This window comes from Tasmannia lanceolata, unplaced genomic scaffold (genome assembly GCF_043159265.1).
Source record: "Tasmannia lanceolata isolate RefF3 unplaced genomic scaffold, GAP_Taslan_0.1 ptg000002l, whole genome shotgun sequence".
NCBI lineage: Eukaryota > Viridiplantae > Streptophyta > Magnoliopsida > Canellales > Winteraceae > Tasmannia > Tasmannia lanceolata.
This window is the reverse complement of record NW_027518679.1, coordinates 31,384,309-31,398,238: the sequence shown is the minus strand read 5'-3', so window position 1 is coordinate 31,398,238 and position 13,930 is coordinate 31,384,309. Positions and strand designations below refer to the sequence as shown.

Here is a 13,930-nt window from a genome sequence, read left to right as displayed (position 1 = left end):
TTCACCTTAAGCATCCATGAAAATTCTTAAAATAATGAATAAATTGAGCTCATTTAATTGGTGCCTTCTTGGTCAAAACAGAAACAGTTATAGCTGTACCATCACAAATTTAATTCAAAAATTCAGGCAACATTTTACACTACTATCACAAATTTAATACCCCAAATTCAGGCAATATTTTACAACAATTAAGGTATTTTTCTTCTTCTATTCGATTATTTGCTCCGATTTTGGAAGAGAAGAGCACCAATTACATAAAGCAATTTTGGAAGAGGAAAAACGAAAAAAATCTTTGAGAACTCCATCATAAGTAATTAGATTATATCTGATCTAACATTGCACTTCAAGAGTGATCAGAAAGAGTACAAACATGAAACCCTAAAACTGTAATTTTCAGTTATTTAGCTTGAACCCAGAATATTCACCATAAGCACCCATGAAAATTCTTAAAATAATGAATAAATTGAGCTCATTTAATTGATGTCTTTCTTGGTTGATGGGGACCATCCCAAAGTCCAAATTTTAATTTTTGGGTGCCTCTTAAGTCCCTTAAGTTATAGTAGGGGTGCCATAGTCTTTTCCCCTCAAAATCCCTTAAGTTTTTCGAGTTATGAGTGTTTTAAATAAGCCCCACACATCTATTACGGGATTTTTAAGTGGTGACCAAGTTTTTAAGTCATATGAGGGTATTTTAGTCCAAAAGTACTAGTTTTTTGTTTCGTTTTAGAAATTTATAGTTCTCTTCTTTTTCTTATATATTGTAAGAAAACACAAGGGTGTGACGTCATAACCCTAAAGTGTGACGTCCTAGGATCCTGGAGCGATTACAGATCCGTCCTTCATCATCGGTCAAAACAGAAGACACCGATTGAAGTTGTACTGTCACAAATGTAATTCACCAAATTCAGGCAATATTCTACACCAGTCAACGTATTTTTCTTTTTCTATTTAATTATTTGCTCCGATTTTGGAAGAGAAGAGCACCAATTACGTGCAGCAATGTTGGAAGAGGAAAGACGAAGAAATTCTTTTGGTTACTCCATTATATGTAATTAGGTAATATCTGATCTAACATTGCACTTTAAGGGTAATCACAAAGACATACTAAGAACAGAGTGAATGGGAGAAATATCCTTGAATACACCAACAATTTTGAACTTTTATCTATCATCCAACCCTTCATAAGATGGTTGTAGCTAATTATACAGCCATTCAGAAAGCTTAACTAACTAAAACTCAACTCAACTCTAGTACACATCATTCTCCTTGAACCCTCCCAAGATTCTCCTTCTCCTTCACCTAGCTCCCTTTAACCTTATCTTTAGAGTTTAACAGCTGTCATAACATAACTAACCCATTTAATTAACCATTATTGTTTACCCAAACTCGTAACCAAAAGTGAAATTTCATTACGTCAAGCTGACTAAAATGAACTTTTGTTAACACCGTTGCACTTGAACTTACTAGACAAAATGAATTTCCCTTCACTAGTGCCTCTGGAAATTTAGAGAAAAAAGAAGAAAGAAATGCATTATCAGCTGAAGTCTTTTGTACCATAAGGACATTCCAATAACAAGGTCGGTTCAACTTGAGGAAGAAATATGATAAACGAAGCCCATCCATAACTCTCCTTTTGGATAAAGAATAAAGTATAGATTGCCAACACGGATTTCCTCACCTTCAATAGTATCTTCATCATCTGAGAGTCGTCTGTAGTCATCAGACAAGTACAAAAAAACAGAATTGTTCACAAGATTACCCATGGCCACAAGAACTCCTAGACAAAATTGTGCCAGTAGAAAGAATCCAGGAATAGGGTAATGCCATAAGCCCACAGTTTCCCAGATCTCCATGTCCTGCAATTATGTTCCAAAAAATCGCATTATTCGTATAAAAGTCCTCATTTCAATTGAAAAATATTTACGAAGTTAAAGTTGTACACTTGTACCTTCCATATTTTCTTATTCAAGACTGTGAACGCCACATTGAAAACATATGTGCTAGCAGCCCAAAAGAGAATGAACACAAGTAGCAACCCATTCAACCGATTCAAGTAGAAAAAAGAAGGGAAGGCATATAAAATGTAGCCAACATAGGCTAGCAATCCGAAGGCACATATACTTGCAAAACCGAAACTCCAAAATGAAAGAGCAAGCAATAAGACCTGTCATGTCCACCACTGAAAGTTTTACACCAAGGCAACAATAATGGATGCGTCTTGAATGCGAATTTTAACTGAACTCAGAAATATAACTAAGAATAATCCATGAAAAAATATTAAAACAGAAACATTTTAATCAGAAAACTAACTCAAAGGAAAGTTCAATTCCGCATAGAAGTTTCACGCATTACTTCTAGCCTTATATCTGCATTTGGGGGTAACAAATAAAAGTTGACAATGATTCAAAACTAGGACTAAACTTTGAACTTGCCCAGAGGCCTGACCGAAGCAACACTATTGGGTTTATTTGAGTTCCAAGTTTACATTGGGAGTTTCGAAACATTGGACATTTCAATAACAAGATAATGCATCTGGGAAAATCTGAATAAAAGTTGCTTAGGATCCCTAAAAGTCTTTTAAAACAAATTATTTGACAATCAGATTTTACGCAGATCAAGCTTGTGAAATAACATGGCAGCACTATGGTTAGTTTATATACCATACTGTAGTTTCTAAGTGAAGGTAATCTGAAGCTGTGAACATTCAGATTATCAAATCTGATGCCAAAGTCATGCAAAAGAAAATTATGGAACATAGGTGTTAAAGTATAAAAGATAAAATAACACCTTCTCCAACAGCTTCAGCTTGTGGAGTAACTGGTTGTTCCACATGGTATCAGAGCCAAAGGTCTAGAGTTCAAACCTCCCCGATGTCAAAAAAAAATCCACATCCAATGGTCGGCCCAAGGTGAGACCACATGTGCCATGTGTTTGCCAAGTGGGCCACACGTGAGGGGGATTTTTAAAGTATAAAAGATTAAATACTGCCCTTCTCCAACAGCTTAAGCTTTTGGAGAAGTTGGTAAGTTAACAATAGGCAACTTGTATACACCATTACAAGCACGGTTTTAAATTTCGACCGAAATCCGAAATTTCGGATTTCGGTGAAGACCGAAACCAACGAAATTTACCAAATTTCGGACAAATTTCGGCAAAATTTGCGATAAAATATTAATTTTTTATTTCGTTAGGTAATTTCGCACAGAATTGCCAAAATTTCGGCTGAAATTTCAGTAATTTCGGTCAAAATTTCGTCCAAAAAAAACGGCATTTCGTTAGTTGTATGGAATTTCGCCCGAAATTTTAGCCGAAACCAAAATTTAAAACCTTGATTGTACATATAAGTCGTATGGAAGGGATTTTGTAGTCACTTTGTATATCAATAGTTTGTGCATATAACTCCATAGGAAAAGGCTTTCATGCCCTTCGGCTCATCTACAATACATATGGACGTACTGGTAATTTTTTTAAGGTGAAGTCCACATAAGGAGAAGAGACAAGTCATGAAAATGACTTGAACCATTTATTTCACATTTTTTTAACCCAGAATTTATCTAGGTTAAAAACCAGGCCGGCACCTTAAATGTTATTGACATTAAGCAAAAGATACAAGAGGAGGCCTTGCCTCAAAACCCAAAAAATAAGAAAGAAATCACTTAGACCGACCATTTCAAAAAAAAAAAATCACTTAGACCGAATATTAGGAATTCCCAATATATCACACCTTAAAGCCCCCTTTCATTGGGGAGATCTTCCATTCCAAGAATACTTGATTACATATCATATCACATGCGAAATTAGCAAGAGAATCCACTACTTAATATTAGGAGGTAAACCTTGGCTTGCTTCTCAGCAATGTGATCTTTTCAATCTCACCAATGTGTGTCATTTTTCTTGCATACATACATACATACATACTGTTGAATAATGTATTAGGTAGTTTGGTCATTAGTGGTAGTATAGAGGGTATTGTTGACATTGTACACATGTTGCCCTAGATGGGCCTATATACACATCACTTACATGAGGAGCTCTCTAGTGGAGTCTCTCCATCCTTCACTCCTCTTCTTCTTCCTCTCTTCTTCTAACCCTAACTCCATTCCTAATATGGTATCAGAGCTAATGGGCTGATCCTTCAAGAAGGAAAGAAGAAGAGTCTACCTCCCTCTACACCATCATCTCTTTCTCTCGTATTTCTCCCGTATCTCATTTTCCTCTCTTTATCTCCATATAGTTTCTCCTCGAATCTTCCCTAAGATCTTTCTTCCCTATTGTCTCTCTCGTAGATCTCTATTTTTTTGTTTCAAACCTTTAAAATCTCTCTCGGTATGTTATCTGTCGTCGTTTCTCTTTCGACAAACCCATTTTCCTCGGCCGTATTTACTCTCTCTCTCTCTCTCTCTCTCTCTCTCTCTCGTTTGGGTTGCCGTATGGAGTGTTGTCTTGTTGTCCTTCATCCCCATCTTTATTTTTCTCCATCATATTTGTCGTGTTTCGTGTCTTTTGTCTTCCTTTTCAAGGTGCCCATCAAGTATTTGATAAAATGTCTCAAAGGGATTTTGTACCTTGAAAGTCTTCTTTTCGTTTCAAGTTGAAGGGTTTTCGCCTCAACTTAAGGGGGAGTATTGTCTTGTATTGTTTCTTGTGGTTCTCTCTTCTTCTTTTTTGTCGATGTCATCTCTTTCCTTACCCCTCTTTCTTTGCATTGTCTTCTATATATTGTTTTTCTATGTCTTTTATGTAGTTCTTTAAGGTACACACCAAGTGTTTGCTCAAATGTCTAAGAGAGGTAGTGCCTTGTTTCTCTTCATTTCTTTGACTTCTTCAAGGCGCACACCAATTGTTCGATGAAATGTCCGATAGATGTGTTTTGCTTTGTTTGTCTTCATTTTTTTTTCCGTTGCAAGTTGACGGTATTTGACCTTCAACTAGAGGGGGAGTGTTCTCATGTAGTTCTTTGTCTTTTCTTGGTGGAGTGTTGTTATGTTTTTGTCTTCTTGAGGAAGTGCTGCTATGTTGTTATGTTGTCTTTTCTTGAGGGAGAGTATTATCGTCTTCTCTTTATGTTCTTCGTTCATCCCCTTGATGATTGTTATCGTCTTTCCCTGTTGTCTTTTCTTGTCTTGTCATCTCCGGGCTCATGTAGTTTCACCCGAGGGGAGTGTTGTTGTGCTCCTAGTCAGTCTTTGTCTTCTCGGCTTTATGCCTTATCTCTCCCTTCTTTTCAGGGCGATGGCTTCCATATCCATCGTTGGTCGGCTCTCTTATAGGCGACAATCTTTTTCCGTCGACCTATCTTTTCCGGGCGATGGTTTCCCCATCGTTGGTCGGCTCTTTTCAGGCGACGATGTTCATGCCGTCGACCTTGTCTCCAGGCGATGGTGTCCTCATTGTTGGTTGGTTATCTTCCTCTTCTTGTATTCAGGCGACGATGTTCATGCCGTCGACCTTGTCACCAGACGATGGCGTCCCATCGTTGGTTGGTTATCTTCTCCTTCCTTTTATTCCTATCTTCAGGCGACGATGTTCATGCCGTCGACCTTGTCACCGGACGATGATTTCCCATCGTTGGTTGGTTATCCTTTTCCTTTCTTCTTGTCTTTTCAGGCGACGATGTTCACGCCGTCAACCTAGTCTCCAGATGATGGTTTCCCCATAGTTGGTTGGTTATCCTTGTTCTCTCTCTCTCTCTCTCTTCCCTTCTCTCCAGGCGACGGTGTTCCCGGTTCCCGTCGACCTTGTCTCCGATGGTTTCCCCATCGGTTGTTTTTCTCTTTACTTGGCGCTGGCTGCTTCGCCGATGTTCACTGTGCGCACCTTTGGTGTGCCCCTTTTTTGCTCGATGGATCATTGTTATTCCCCTGCCTAGGTTCCTCGGTTCGATCCTTCATGGTACCATACTTGTACCCAAGTTCTCATTCGGGGGGAGACCCGGTTGCGACTGCTCTCGCCGTTGTGCTACCTTAGGGGGAGCTGCTCTTTTTTATGGCCGTAGATCTCGATGCTGTTCATGGTGGCCGTTCTCTTTTGTTTATGCTTTTCATTATGTATGTACCACACCAGCTTGAGGATGAGTGTTATACTATGCTGGATATGGATGAGCTTATTGTACTTTTTGTTGTATGGTCTTTTGTTGTATTTTTTTAGTTGTTGTTGTAGTTTTCTTTGTACCAAGCTGGAGTTCCGTAGCATATACACTCCAGCTTGAGGGGGAGTGTTGAATAATGTATTAAGTAGTTTGGTCATTAGTGGTAGTATAGAAGGTATTATTGACATTGTACACATGTTGCCTTAGATGGGCCTATATATACATCACTTACATGAGGAGCTCCCTAGTGGAGTCTCTCCATCCTTCACTCATCTTCCTCTTCCTCTCTTCTTCTAACCCTAACTCCATTCCTAACACATACATACATACATATATATATATATATAAGAAAAATGGTACACACTGCCAGACATAATTCATGTGTGGAGAGAGAGAGAGAGAGAGACAACTCAACTCAACTCAACTCAGCCTTTGTCCCAAAGTAGTTGGGGTCGGCTAATAAATCCTTTAGAAAATTTTCATGAAGAAAGTGAAAGGATCTACCCGGCTCAAATTGACTAAGTCTAATCCTGACAAGTTGGGTTCGTCTACATGGATCAGTTTCTTCCATTCTATCCTATCCAGGGTCATGTTCTTTGTTATGTTCCTAGCCCCCAAGTCTTTCCTCACTGTTTCTACCCAAGTTGTTTTCGGTCTGCCCCTACCTCTTTTTACTCCATCAACTTGGCAGGAGTCACTTCTTCTCACTGGAGCATCCAAGGGTCTACATTGGATATGCCCAAACCATCTTAAGTGGTGCTCTCTCATCTTCTCCCCAATTGGTGCCACCCCCACCTTTTTATGGATGTCTTCATTTTTAATTCGATCTGACCTTTTGTGGCCGCACATCCATCTAAGCAGCATTCACATCTCTACTACACTCATCTTATGCACACGCTACTTCTTGATGGCCCATCATTCTGAGCCGTACAACATGGCTGGCCTCACAGCTGTCTTATAAAACTTTCCCTTCAACTTGGTAGGTATTTTACGATCGCACAGAACTCCTGAAGCATGCTTCTACTTCAACCAACCTGCTCTTATTTTGTGTTTAACATACCCTTCAATCTCTCCTTCCTTACGTAGGATTGAACCAAGATAGCGAAAGATATCCCTTTGAGGTACCTCATGTCCAGTCATATTTACTACATCCTCGCCCCGCCTCCTTACATTACTGAAGTTGCACTCCATATACAGGGTCTTAGTCCTGCTCAGTCTAAACCTTTGGATTCCAAAGTAGTTCTCCATAACTCTAACTTAGCATTAACTCGTGCTTTGGTTTCATCAATTAATACTATGTCATCTGCAAATAACATACACCACGGCACCTCGTCTTGGATACCCTCCGTAAGTTCATCCAGAAGTGTGTACAGTTTCTCTCTCTCTCTCTCTCTCAGAAAAATGGTACACACTGCCGGACATTATTCATGCAAAAAATGCTTACTTTTATGAAATTTTTTATGACGTAAAAATAGAGCCAGAGCTGGCAAATGTATTGTCTTTTATACCTATAAAAAATTTACATTTCAAAGGCATTTAATATCTATAGAGAAATTTACAAATATAAGATATTTATTAGGTATAAATAAATTTACATTTATAAGCTATTTAATATGTAAAGGAAACTTTACATTTATAAGGTTTTGAATAACAGTGAGGTGTACAAATATATATATCTACTACTATATAGCAGAAGAGAAAATGAGAGAATTTTGTCCATTTAACACGTCAATGTGGATGATTTTTACCGTTTTTTGCCCTCCCCACATATCTGTACATACTATCTATGTGAGGGTAAAAAAGGTACGAATGTTCGAAATTATTTGCAAAATCTCTGGCATTAACACCTCGCTTGTAATTTCGAATCTTGATTTGCTAGCCACCTTCTCCAAACGCTATGTCTCGCCCATCCTTTGCAATTGTATGTATTCAGAGATTTGTCTTATTATATGTGATGAAAAACTGCACGGAAATACTATTTCTTAAAAGGTTGCTAGCAGTAATACGTAAAGAAAGAAGCTAGCTAGCAATAATAATCATTACGTAGTAAAGTTTGGGAGGGAAATTACGGACAACGGGTACTTTTTGGAAAAAACTAACACGTCAACGTGGATATGACAATTGCGGAAAAAACTACAAAGAAGATGTATCAAAATATGACAATTACGAAAAAACTACTTTTCCTTATTAATTTTTTGAGGATATTACGAATTCCGCACACCTGTAAAAATATTTACAAGTTCCGGGCACCTTCAGACGAACAACAGATTATGGAAGCCTTTATAGATTGGAGGGCTAGGATCAGCCTATGGAAATGATTTTACAAGCACAACCTATTGATGTTGTGTTCCATCACATGGAAGGTTTGGGTCATCAACCTATGATGTGGTCCGTACAGTTCTTTGTCGGCCCGTGCATCGCACGGGGTTTTTTACTAGTATATATATATATATGAGAGAAAAGATTGTGCGCTCAACCGTTTTCTCTCTACTGTGCGGTCGAAGAGAGAGGCTTGCTCTCATTGGCTAAGAGAGTGGGCCCAGGAGGCGACGAAAAGACGACTGTAAGTCTTATTTTTCTCTCCCGTACGAAACCAAAATCCAAAAAAATATCGATTTGGATTTGATGCCTTTATTTTTTTCGTACGGGTTTCATACCAAAAACCCAAGAAAGAAATCGGTTCAGCTTTTATCTCCTTCCTCTCTTCTCGCTGAAAACTGTGACAGTGGAAGAAAAACCCACCCAAAATCGTACCTCGCCGTCGCCCAAAACCCTTCTCCGGCCGCCCCCTAAGGTTAGTTTCTTGTAACTTTTCTCTTTTTTTCTCTTTTTTTTTTATGAAAATGAAAATCAAATAACGTAGGGAGAGGGTTTCATTGTGAGGAGGGTTTCATTCCTGTAGAAAGAAAAAAAGAGAAGATGGTAAGATTATTTTACTTTTTTCTTGGTAGTTTTCTCGGTAATTGTCATATTTTATTACAATCATTTGGTATTGTTTAGGTAATTTTTCTACTTTGCATCCTTTTTGCGGTAATTTTTCATTTCAAACTTGTATTTCTACGATTCTTTGCCAAATCTGTAATGATTACTTCTCTTTTTATTATCGTTTATTGCTAGCCACCTTTGCCCGTAAGTTACTTCACCCAATCTTTGCAGCTAAGGAGGGGCTACAAGCTGAAAAATAGCCCCGGAGAAGGTGGCTAGCAAATCCCTAAAAAGTGATATAAATATTGGGAAATGTTATCAGCGCTACTGTATTTTGATGAATGCACTCCTCACTTTATTGAAAGTACGGTAAGGCCCGCCCCATAGGATGATCCAAACCGTCCATTAGATGGGCCACAGCCTAAATAGGCCGTGCCCAAAAATTCATTTCCATAGGTTGATCCTAACCCTCCGTATGAGGAGAAAGAGTATATGTTGTTAAAGCTGCTGAAGCAAAGAAACCTAAATCGATTCCGACGATTCATGCGGTTTCTCCTCCCACAGGTTAGCAAAAAACCCCAAATCATTTCCATAGGCTGATCCATGCGTATGAGGAGAAATGGTATATCTTGTTAAAGCTGCTGCAGCAAAGAAACCCAAATCGATTTTGACGATTCCGACGGCTTCTCCTCCACAGGAATCGTCGGCTTCTCCTCCACAGGTTAGCAAAAAAACCCCAAATCGATTCCGACGGCTTCTCCTCCCACAGGTTAGCAAAAAAACCGAAATCGTCGAGCAGCAGCACCAAAGGAAAAAAAACCCAAATCGAAGCCGACGGCATCTCCTCCCACAGGTTACCAAAAAAACCCAAATCGAAGCCGACGATCCATCCGACGGAAACGCTCGAACGATCTTCTCCTCCCACAGGTTAGTGCCTTCTTCCTCTTTTCCTCCTTTTTTTTATTTTTTCTCCCTACGGATTTCTCTGTAAAGAAGAGGGTTTTTCCTTTTCTTTTTTTTTTGCCTAAGGATTTCTCTGTAAAGAAGAAATTTCTTTGCTACGGTTTCAGCTTTATTTTAACTTCTCTCTCATTTTCTATCTCTTTGCTGCAAAAATCTTTCAGAAATTTTTGATTTTTGATTTTTGAATTTTTCAGCAGGAAAAAACCAAATCCTCGAGGTCTCGAAGCCGACGATCGTCCCTACCCAGCCGGAAAAAGGAGAAAGGAAAGGAGAAAGGAAAAACCCAAATCCTCTGTGAGATAATTTTCTTTGCTCCGATTGCAGCTTTATTTTAACTTCTCTCTCATTTTCTATTTCTTTGCTGTAAAAATCTTGCAGAAATTTTTGATTTTTGATTTTCTCTCTTTTTTATTTTTCTGCTGAGAAGCTAATCGATTTAGGGTTCTTTCTCATGAAACCCCCTTCGACTGGAAACCATAAATCCATGAAACCCCCTTTGGGTTCTATATTTTAAATTTTTTCTTCTGTTGATGCTTAATTTCTAACGGTTCTCTCTGTTTTTTTTTTTTTTTTGTACAGTGGATTGGTAAAAGCTAATCGATTTAGGGCTTTTTTTTTCATGAAACCTCCTTCCACTTTAAACCCTAAATCCTGTTTAAAATTTTAACACAGAAGCTTATTGCTGCAAAAATCATGAATGTTGCACAAATTTTTGATTTTCTCTCTCTTTTTCTCCTTTTTTCCTGCAAAAACCCTACTTTCAATGTACCCCTATAACCCTACTTTAAGACACACAGTAGAAAATATCTGTAATATTTTACAATTTCTTATTATGCTGATGGGCCATGTATATGTTGGTTTTTTAGGTATAAAATATGGACCCCTCTATTGATGACGTACATGCAAATGGTTTAATTGAGTGTGACAATGGGTTTAATCTGAACGATGATAATTTAGTATGGGATGGGAATATAATTGACATTAATGATGGGGTGAATGTCAATGATGATGATCTACAATGGGAGGCTACTGATGGGAAAGACGGAGATGAGGGTTGTAGTCATACAGTTACTACTCCCAACAAGGTTGTCGGTGAAGATAGTATTGCGAATATGCCGTTTGAGGATCAGGTTTTTCAAACTTGGGAAGCTGCATATGAGTTCTACAATGCTTATGCGTATGCTACTGGTTTTGGACTACGAAAATCTAGTACTACCATATCAAATTTAACAAAGACGGTGATATCGAGAACGTTTGTATGTAATAAAGAGGGAGAGAAAAAGGATAAGGAGAAGAGAGATGATGTTAAGGACTTGAGGGAGCGTCGCCTTGCCAGAATGAATTGTAAAGCAAGGATGATCATCAAATTGAGAGATAAAGAGTGGAAAGTTACAACATTTGACGACATCCATTCTCATGACCTTACTTCACCACTTAAAACGCAAATGCATCGTTCACATAGTCAGTTCCGTAAAAACAAAGGCTGTAAGAATTTGATTGAACAACTCAGTGGAAGCAATTTCAAGCCTGCTCAGATAAAGAATGCCATTAACTCTACTTCCAATGCTCCCGTGGTCTCAACAAATCAAGTTATTGCCCATTTGAGAGCAGTTAGGGAGAGTAATATGGGTAAAGAAGCGGTGATAGTGGCGAACCATTTCCAAAAGAGAAAGTCTGAAGACCCGAACTTCTATTTTGAGTTGGAGTTAGACGCGAATGGAACTTTGCGTTCGATGTTCTGGGCTGATTCCAGGGCAAGACAAGCATACCTTACGTTTAGTGATGTGATCGTATTTGATGTGACTTATAAAACGAACAGGTTTAAAATGCCGTTTGCACCGTTCACTGGGGTTAACCATCACAGGCAGTCGATTCTTTTTGGATGTCCACTTCTTGCGGACGAGACAGAGGAGACTTTCACCTGGTTATTTGAGCAGTGGCTCACGTGTATGTTTCGTAAAGCTCCAGGTGCTATAATAACTGATATGGACGGGGCTATGCGAAATGCAATTCGAAAAGTATTTCCACATACCAGGCATCGGTTTTGTTCGTGGCACATAAAGAAGCATCTCCTTGAGCATGTTGCGGACATGAGAGATGTCGACACTGATTTCTACAAGGATTACAATCACTGGTTTTACAGGAGGGAAATAGAGGATTCTGAGACAGAATGGAAATCTCTGGTTGATAAATATGACATTGGTGAAAGTCATTGGTTAGGAAAAATGTGGGATATCCGCGAGCATTGGGTTCCCGCTTATTGGAGAGACACATTCACAGCAGGAATGACATCTAGTCAACGGAGTGAAAGCATAAATTCCTTCTTTGATGGTTATGTTAACCAGAACACCTCCTTAGTTGAATTCTTGGGTCAATACGACAAGGCACTGGTTGAGCGGCGTAAAGCCGAATTGGAAGAAGATTTTAAGTCTAAAAATACAATTGCCAAAATGAACACAACCAGCCCATTGGAACTAAAGGCTGGGGAATTCTATACAAAGAAGATGTTCACCATATTCCAAGATGAGATTATGGGTAATTTTGCCTTATGGAAAGACAAGTTGGGAAAGAACGGCAATGTTGTGGAATACAATGTAGGAATCAGGACAGATGACAAGAAGAAATACCTTAGGGTTCTGTTTGACAGTTCCAACGATGTAACTGCGACATGTCAATGTGCTAAGTTTGAGAGGGAAGGAATATTATGCAGACATATCCTTCACGTTATGGATAGAAAGCAAGTACCTACTATCCCCAAACGCTATTTATTAAAGAGGTGGTCAATTGATGTAAGGTATCGAGCTGGAGGCACAACATCTATAACCCAAGGAGATACTAGTGGCGTGAATGGACTGAAGAGGTGCTGTCTAATGTCAACATGGCAGCAACTGATTGAAAAAGTTGGTAATGACGAGATTCTCTTCAAGAAGATGACTGATTTTTGTACAGAGCTTGCTGTAGAAGTTGAAAAGAAGGAGAAGGAGATTGTCTCTCCGCAGAGTGACTTGGTAACAGTTGGTAGCCAAGTGCAGTCAAACATTGGTCCTAGTGAAATACCTCAGTCAAACATTGGTCCCAGTGAAATACCTCTGTCAAACTTTGATTCCAGTCAAATACTTGGGTTTACAATTCGCGACCCTGAAGTTGTAAGGACGAAGGGCAGGCCAAAGCGTGCAACGCGTCATGTATCTGGCATAGAGGCCACTCAAGCACAAAAACAGCAACACCAGTGCTCAAAATGTGGGGGATATGGACATTACAGAACAAGCTGTCAAAAGAGGACTAAGGTTTGGAAACGTTATTATTGGTCTTGTCAATTTATTATGCTCCGTTTTTTTCCTTATTGATTTAAATCTCTACTACTGTGCTTGCTAATAGGTGGCTGCAAATGAGCAGCAAAATGCCGATACCCAAGATGGAAATGAGTAAGATGAAGAAAGTTAGACTCTTGCTGTTGTACTACTGTTCTTCTTTGTCATAGCAATAATTGTTATAGGTCCACTACTTATTACCTTGATTAGCCTTTAATTGGGCTTTCTGTTTCTCTTTTCTAGGTCTTCCACATATCGCATTTGTTTTCTTTTTATCCATATAGCTATTGTTTGAATTTGCGTTCCTGCAGGTGAATGGCAAAACAAAAGTTCTACGTTGTTTTCAAGGGAAGGCAGATTGGTGTATTTGAAAATTAGCAGGATTGCCATCTTCAGGTCAACAAGTTCAGTGGAGCTTGTTATCAATCATATGGGACTAGGCAGGAGGCAGATGTTGTCCTTCATGCCTATTTACATGGCAGTACTGGGTGCGTACAAAAAGGGGAAGAGGAGACCAGCTCTCACGAATATTCACTAGCGTCAACAACTTCTGCCGGGTCAACTTCCTCTTCTACTTAGATATGGTTCTTATGTTTGGTGTTCTTTTCATTTTACTGGACATGTCTATTGGCTGTAAATTTGG

General features: G+C 38.9%; 1 protein-coding gene across 5 annotated transcripts in view; it reads right to left on the bottom strand.

The window, feature by feature from the left end:
• The window catches only part of LOC143868146 (piezo-type mechanosensitive ion channel component), a 71,055-nt gene that overhangs the window by 22,744 nt on the left and 34,381 nt on the right, over positions 1–13,930 (bottom strand). For all 5 annotated transcript variants that reach the window (XR_013244179.1, XM_077376167.1, XM_077376194.1 and 2 more), the window contains 2 exons: positions 1,949–2,164; positions 1,679–1,856 (listed from right to left, as the gene is read on the bottom strand). Coding sequence is in view for 4 of the 5 variants with exons in the window: in XM_077376167.1 (XP_077232282.1) it covers positions 1,679–1,856; positions 1,949–2,164 (394 nt within the window). In the remaining variant the exon portion in view is untranslated. The remainder of the gene's footprint in view (positions 1–1,678; positions 1,857–1,948; positions 2,165–13,930) is intronic.